The sequence below is a fragment of the Emys orbicularis genome, chromosome 25, assembly GCF_028017835.1.
Source record: "Emys orbicularis isolate rEmyOrb1 chromosome 25, rEmyOrb1.hap1, whole genome shotgun sequence".
Classification (NCBI taxonomy): Eukaryota; Metazoa; Chordata; order Testudines; family Emydidae; genus Emys; species Emys orbicularis.
The window spans coordinates 3,548,626-3,556,606 of record NC_088707.1 but is presented as its reverse complement, the minus strand read 5'-3'; the positions used below and the strand labels follow the sequence as shown (position 1 = coordinate 3,556,606).

Genomic DNA, 7,981 nt, shown 5'->3' with positions numbered 1-7,981 from the left:
CGGCTGGGGCCTGCTCAGCAAAAGAAGCTATTTCAGCCAAGGCAGCTTGGATATGTATCAGTGTATGAATGGTAACAATTCATCTATGCGGCGTGCGGGAGTCCTGTAATGAAGAATAGCACCAAGGCCCGTAACTATTGCTCAAAGGCAGCTCTGCCAGTCCTCTTCAAACTAGATCTGGTTGAAGCTTGGAGATGACCTGGAAGGACCGAACAGGGCTGGTCCACGTCTCGTTCCAGCGAGCATGTAGGGACTGAGCACTGCTTTCAACAAGCCTGTCCTTCATTTATCTATGCAACTGGATTCATTTTGACAAATACCTTTGGTGTCTATGGAAAACACGGGGTCTCTTCCATCTCCACCTTCTCTGTGCAGGGATTGTCAGACCCCTCCACTTCCACGTGCCAACCACTGGGCCGCTTGGCTTAAAAAAGCCAGAGCCGGGACAATGGTGGGGTTGAAATTCAAGGGCTTTAATGAGTGATTCTGACTGACTGGCAAAATGTGAAATGAAGCCTACAAGGGTGGCAAACCACTGGCATCTCTTCTCCTTGCTCCATCATTAACAGGAAGGGTGGGGGACAGGCCTTCATTCCCCTGGGGTACCGATAAGGCTGGATGTGCTCTCACAGCCTGAAGGGGGTTACCAGTAATGTTTTTTTAAGACACCCATGGAAAAGCTTTAACAGGACAGGGTTGAAAAGTGGTGGAGGATCGGAGCTGACTGCAACGGTGAGCAGCCCTTCCCTGCCCCTAAACAATTCAGAGTTGCTCATGCCGACAGAACTAGGGTGAAGCATGCAGCAGGCACTGTAGTTCAGAGCTTTCTCTGTAATAAGTAATCAAGAGCAGCAAGGGAGGAGGTATGACCAGACCACTATTAGCACAGGTCCTGGCCAAGGACAGGACAGCTCAGCTGTCCAATTCAGCACCCATTCTGGAGAACAGGATGGGAACGAGAGACAAGGAACAGAGATCAGGGTACCGGTCCGTTCCCGTTGTGTCCAGCAGCTACAGCAACCTACTTAACAGACCTTCATTCCAACTGCCCGTGGAGCTGGGAACCAGGCCTCTGTCCAAGCTCTGTGAAACGAGTGGGGGGTGGAGACAGGTATTGCTTTGCCACGATACAACCTCTCACACCATGAGATCACCCACTGAGCTGGCCACCCTTGCTTTGACTTCCTGTTTTAAGACAATGAACTAAAAGACAGGAGCACAGCCTGTTCCCACTGGAGTGGCACTGTCCACACAAACGTGATGGCTTCCTCATCACTCTACCTGGAGTATTTACTTTTTTAAATCGGCAGTCACTCATTGCCCCTCCAAATTATTCAAGAGGGCCACATATTACACTAAATAGCAATAATCCACTTCCAAAACTGGCTTGGGTCTTCCAGTGTGGTAATCCCGCAGACTTCCGTGAAAGCCTCAATCTCTCCCTGTATCCATTTAGGTTTACATTGGTTTGTCATGCAATGCCCTAGATAACATTCAAACCCTCCACGTGTGCCTCAGTTCAAACCTTCCCAGACCTACATGTGCAAGAGAGAAGTTTGCTCTTACAAAACTTCTCAGGGGGATGAGCTGACTTGTGATAAGACATCCCCAGATCCTGTTTTAAAATGTTGGTTTTATGCGTTGTACGAGGTGACTGATGGATTGTTTTTAATCATCTGTATCAAAACTATTTGTATATTTGATTGTACATTGTTTTTCTACTCTATTTGTCTGAAGTGTTTTTCCCCCCAGAGTGCACATCCCCTTTTGACTCTGAGGCAGATGTGTTTGCTGTTTACTTTCTCCTATCAGCAAACATTAGAAGTAGGAATATTGAGCATTCAGCATCCAAGCAGATAGTAACACCTAGCACTGCTGTAGCATCCTCCTGTGCAGGGGAGCAAAGGGATGTAACCCCGTTACCTATCCCTCAGGGCTGGGATCTAGCTTAAGTCATTTGTTATATAGGCTGGAAAACTGAGGCAGACACATGGCAAAGCCCTACTGCCAAGGCCTACTTTAAAATCTGTTTGATGTTAAACGATGATTACGATGAGTAATTCAATTCAATTTAGCCATCTGATGGGGAGAAAGGAGATCTGAAGCCTCCAATCCCTGCCAGTCTTCATTCAGAGATGACTAATGTCTCCTACTAAGAGGGCAGGTTCACCTGCATTACCTGAAAAGACCTCCACCTTTCTGACTCACTGCTGGAAAAAGTGAAGGTAACCAACAGCATTTCTCAACCTGGAATCTTTCAATGAATGGTTTGATTAGAATCGGCCAACTGCTCCGTTTAACCTTGATTATAAACTCCTCAGGGCCGATGAGGTGCTTAGATATCGTGGTGGGGAGCACAGTAGAACAACAAAGATAGAACAGAAATGTCTATTCTCTCTGAACCAGCATTTCTGAGCCTGATAGCCAGTCAAACTAGACCCCATCCTCATTAAGATGGAAAACATACCAAAGGGTAGAGTAAAGTCATTTTTTTCTGGCCACTAAAGCAAAATCTACCTGAGAAGAAATACTTCTGCCCAATTTGCTGAACTAGGAATCCTATGCAGGTCTCCGGCCAAGCTATCTGAGGGAGACAGTCTCAAATTTCTTTGCCAATGTTGTTTTCACTAGAGAGAAAGAGGATTTTGTGATACATGGCCCATCGTGTCGGCTCTGTCTTCTGTATATTCCAGCAGCCATTATGCTTTGAGACAAGGAGCTTGCTAGCTGTGACATTAACACATCTGAGCTGTTCACCTTCTATCTTTTAACTCATTTGCTTTTTATAACCAGGGAACCCCGACCGGCATTGAAATACTCAAAGCCTAACCTTCCTGTGTATGCACAATTTCTAAACACTAATGTAGGGCTGGTCTACACTAGAAAATTAGGTTGGTTTAACAACGTCGGTCAGGGTGTTAAGCCGACCCAAGTCTCTGTGTAGACAGTGCTGCTTCCTCTCGGAGAGCTGGATTACCTAAAATGATGGGACAACTCCTCCCGTCAGCGTAGGTAGTGTCTACACTGAAGCACTCAAGTGTACACTGTTAGAGTGTAGACAAGGCCTAATCCTTCCACCCACAAGGAAAATCTCCTTTGAGTATCTGCTGCAAAAACAGCGCGGTTGTACATTGAGATAGCAAACGATGTAAAATGCTAGTGGAGACAAAGGCAGAGGGAGTTTTTACCTGCATGGAGCTAGACCAGGTCAACCCCAGGGGGTACTGGGATTGACCTCGTCTAGCTGCATGCAGGTAAAAAAAACTCCCTATGCCTTTTGTCTCCCCTAGGATTTCACATCATTCACTATCTCAATGCGCAAACACACACTTTTTGTTGGCAGCGAAGACAGCTTTATTTTACGAAGAGAGAACCTGAGGCAAAAGACCAAGGGACTGCCTTGAATGCAGATGCACAGATGAAACGCACAAGTGCTAATTATTCATCTAACATAAGGCACCCACAAGCGCAAATATAACTGTTTTCTCTGAACGATAGGTACGTAACGTACCTTTCTAATCAAATGGGTTGCAACCCACAAGCGACACATTTTGGGCAACCCAGAGTTCCAGGTGACTGAAATCCATAAACAATATTCACCCTGAGCGCTACTGTCACCACAGCTAGAGTTTCAAAGCTTTCATAGCCCAGTGCACTGTACCCCTATCTTATAACAAAGCGATAATCTCCCTGGTCATTTATACTCCCCGACAAAGTAAAATGGAGCAAGGTTTTACTGTGATTTTATTTACTACTGGCTTTTTTTTTTTTTTTTTAATACACAGTCTATAATAAATAGAATTACCCCCCTTAAAGCATAAATTAGACACTGGGTAGCCAGAATTTCATTGGCACTGCCAGGTTCTTATCTTTAACACCAGCATTCTCTTAAGTCACTTAGCACTTTATCCTTTAGCTCATTCACCCCCTTGGCATTCAGTGTCAAAGGGCAAAGTCATGACAATAGAAAGTGAAAATTGGGTGTTAAACAGGAGGAATGGGTGGGGTGGAGGGGGAAGTTTTCTGCAGCGAGCAGATGGGCAATTAGAAGTCAGTCACTAATTATGGTTCTCGCAGGAGGAGAGAAAATAAGAAAGGGATTTTACTATCCAAAAACTGATGTCTAATTGATCCTGCTTTAGCACTGGTTTAAACAGTGACAAGGGTTTTTTTAAATGATTAACAATACTATTTAGCATTTAAGAACAATTCAGTTCTTCTCTAAAACCTTCTGATCCAAATCACCAGGTCTTCATAACCACTGTGGTCAGTTCTCTGCCCCAAAACACTGACTATCTCCTACTCTATGGCAGGAAGCCTCTCTCATTTCCATATCACCACAGTGCTAAGCAAAACAGGCACAGCTTTCTCAGTGCACTTAGAACTCCTGGTGGGAACTCCTGGTCTCTGGTAGACTCCACCCAACCTACCAGGATTTTAAAGGAGGGTGGCAGCAAGCCAATTAGTTGCCCATGTATGTGCTACAGAAATAGGAGAAACGGGGACATTTATGGAGTGGAAGAGGGGTAGAAAATGATGGCGTGGGGACGCTCTCCTCCTCCTTGGGGCTTGGGTGGCTGTCTGGGGTTAGATGGCATGCACAAAGTAGTACCAAAGTTTAGTCATTCCTACCCAACAGCAAGTTAGCTCTCAGCTAACCCATCCCCGGTCCCAAGTCACCTGATGTGATGCTATTCCCCACAAGCCTCTTTGTACAGCAATGTTAGCGATTCAGGTTACCTTGATGTCTCTTCCACACATGACGCTGCCTGGCCAAAGAGTAAGATAATTAAGCCAGAAGGCAGAGAGGAGCAAAGCAGCAAGGTAATGAGATTTAAGAGTGGATGGGCAGAGTCGAAGGTGATCAGAACAGAAGGCCTGTAGTGACGAGGAGGGTGCTGCCGGGGCTACAGGATGACACAGGGGGGACGGCTGTTGGTGATTTTTTCTAGCGGTTCCCCATTTCTGGCTCTTCTTATTGCTTCAATGAGCTAGAGAACAAGAGACAGAATGGAAAGGCATTAATCCCTCCATCAAAGATTCTCCCATAGGTCTCTAATGGAGATGATTAACTGAGCCCTCTCCACACGCATGGGCCAAGATTGCAGAAGCGTCTACTGATCTTGTGGGCTCAGCCTGAAAGAGTTTCAAGGGCCGGACTTTCCGAAGATGCTATGCACCCCCCTTCTGAAAAATCAAGATACCTTAAAAGGTGTCTCAAGCCAGGCATCCAAAATCACTACTCATTTTTGAAAACGCTGGCCAGCGTTTCTAAGCTAAGTAATATTAGAGGCAGGCAACAGTTTGTGGTTTAAGCGGCATTAAAGCAGAGTTCAGGATGGTGTCTGAATTCTTGTTACAGGCAGCAGGGTTCTGATCGTAATAACATGCCCTTCAGCTTGAAACGTGCCTTGATACACTATGGGGAGAGTAGCAAAGCCCTAGGATGATGAAATGCCTTTGAAAAGCATGTCACTTCCAAAAATAGAAAGCTTCTTGGTCAGAAGGGGGTTGTTGTAAACAGGAGCGTCCCTATAGGCACATTCCACACAGGCTGATGCAAGGGTCAAGCTGGGATCTGGATACTTACATCCTTCTCATAAGGAAAGCCACCATTCTCTAGTTTGGAGAAGACAAGCTGCCCATTGATTTCAATTTCAAAGGTACCTTAAAAACAGTAAACACAACCGAGCTGTAACAATCCACAGACACTTCCAAACTACATTTTTCATTCACTGATCAGTCCCACAGGATCACTTACTCAATGCTGAAGATCAGGGCATTCAGTCAGTTTAAGCATACAGACAGCAAACAAGGAATAACATCTCTAACTGACGCTATGTTATAAGCCTATGCTAGGCCTGTCTTAAAATATGTGCTTTTAATCCAAGGATCTCAAAGAGCTGCATAAAATGTCCTACACCTCACCATGAGGTCAGGAACGATTATCCTCGCTTTACATAAGAGGAAAACAAGCCACATGACTTGACTCTGGTCACCCAAAAGGCATGACATTCAGATACAGAACCTAGGAATCCTGCTGTATTCGATTACACAGCTTCAAATTTGCAGTGAAGGATCAGTTTCTGTGTACAATAATATCCCAACATCCTCGTACAACTGAACCAACCTGAATAATGTTAAGTATCCTCTCCCCCATTAAGATTACTGCCCACATCACTTGGTCTGAGGCAGTGACATTATCAGACACCATGTGCTAAGCAGGGACAGACTGGACTGGGTCGTATGCATGTGTGGTGCAGAGACCCTTGTGATAAGACAAGACAGGTCTGTAGTGTAGCAAACACAAAGGTGATTCTTTATATGCACAGAGCTGTGTCCTGCCCAGGGCCCTAGAAGATGCAGATTCCAGCGGGTCGCTGGTGAAAGGGCATTCTATAGCCATGAATCTCAATCCAAAAAGCCCTGCCTCAGGATCCAGCACTCGCTGCATTCCTGTTGACTCCTATATTCTCAGTTGGCTGCAGAAAGAGGCAGTTCTTGTGGTTAGCAGGTCCTGGCCCAATGAGTTACATATCCAATAGGAAAACCATGTGTATGGCACCAAAGCTGTCTCCTCTCTTCTCCCACTTACTTTTAACCCCTTTCACCCTTGAATTATTTGCCAACACACAAGCTGTGTCACCTAGGTGGCCTTTAGAGGACCAAGCTTTGAGGCTGCAAGGTTGGCATGGTAGCACCTAAGTAGTTATGAAAGTTTGGTGGAAAATCCTACCTTTCCCCCCGAGCCTGGATTCAATTTCTATATCTGGGTACTCTTCTTTCACTGCACTTGCCAATTCCAGGTATGTGGACTCAAACCCACAGGGCTCACTGATAAGAAAGAAAGAAAAACAGATGGTCAGAAAAGGCACACACAGGGTAAAGCTTTGGAGATGCTACTGGAGATACTGAGAGGCTAACATGGGGGAAGACGAATTTCAGTGCCATTGCTATGCAGAGCAGAGATCTAGTGGGAGCTGAACTGTAGAGCAACATGCAAAGAGGTTGGAATGGATATGGGGCAACCCCGCAAAGACCATCACCCCATCATATTCCCACTGAACCCCCCATCCCCCTATGCATCCATTACACTACAGTCCCCTCACTGTGAACTGCCAATAACTCCCATCTGCCTAATTTAGCCCACCACTAAACACTCCCCCACCACATTCCCTCCATGACAAGGTCCCCTCTGCAGCCCACACAGCCCCCCAAAGCTCCCAACAGCCCCCTAGAGCCCACACAGCCCCCCAAAGCTCCCAACAGCCCAAGAGCCCACACAACCCCCACTGCTCCCAACCCCCAAAGCTCCCAACAGCCCACACAACCCCCACTGCTCCCAACAGCCCCCCAAGAGCCCACACAACCCCCACTGCTCCCAACAGTCCCCCTAGAGCCCCCCAATGCCCCCAACAGCCCCCTAGAGCCCACACAGCCCCCAAAGCTCCCAACAGCCCCCCTAGGATCCCCACGACCCAGAGCACCCGGCCTAGACCCCACAACAAACACCGCTGTCCACACCGCCTCCTAGAGCCCCCATAACGCCCCGTATGCCCCCGGCTGGGGCCGGGCTCTCACCAATACTCCACCACGATGCGGACCCCGGCGGACGCCGCCGGCTCCGACCCTTCGCTCATCGCGGCCCCACAGCCAGCGGCCCCGGCTCCTCCCCGCTCAGCGCTTCCGGGTTCCCTGGTCACGTGCAGGGGGCGCTTCCGGGATCCGCCTCTCCCTCCGCCGGCTCCGCGCTGTAGCGGCCCCTGGAGGCGGGGTGGGGAACTGCAGCCGCCGCGGCGCGCGGCCTGGGGGAGGGGGGGCGCTGCTGGGCCCGAGCTCACCTGCCTGCGGGGCGGGGCTCACCCCACCCCCAGCCCTCCCAGGGAGGCCCGCGGGTTCTGATCCCCCCACCCAGGGGCGCCCCCCCCCGGACTGACCCCCCCCTCCCACCTAGACATATCTGTCTCTTGTTTGTTTTGGG

General features: G+C 48.2%; 1 protein-coding gene across 1 annotated transcript; it reads right to left on the bottom strand.

Moving 5' to 3' along the window:
* Positions 1-3,733: 3,733 nt before the first annotated feature.
* MIEN1 (migration and invasion enhancer 1) lies at positions 3,734-7,664 on the bottom strand. The gene is made up of 4 exons (XM_065422606.1): positions 7,582-7,664; positions 6,737-6,834; positions 5,591-5,667; positions 3,734-4,991 (listed from the first exon to the last, which is right to left on the bottom strand). Exons 1-4 carry the CDS (start codon positions 7,638-7,640, stop codon positions 4,908-4,910), a joined length of 318 nt encoding a protein of 105 aa, XP_065278678.1. The 5' UTR covers positions 7,641-7,664; the 3' UTR covers positions 3,734-4,907.
* Between the last annotated feature and the right edge of the window lie 317 nt (positions 7,665-7,981).

Bases quoted from the DNA above. Each gene is read 5' to 3' on its own strand.
- MIEN1 (XM_065422606.1), bottom strand. From the start codon at position 7,640: ATGAGCGAAGGGTCGGAGCCGGCGGCGTCCGCCGGGGTCCGCATCGTG. The intron at 6,835-7,581 runs GTGAGAGCCCGG...CTTTCTTATCAG, and splicing joins CGCATCGTGGTGGAGTATTG to TGAGCCCTGTGGGTTTGAGT. The intron at 4,992-5,590 runs GTAAGTATCCAG...CTTGTTCTCTAG, and splicing joins GCTTTCCTTATGAGAAGGAT to CTCATTGAAGCAATAAGAAG.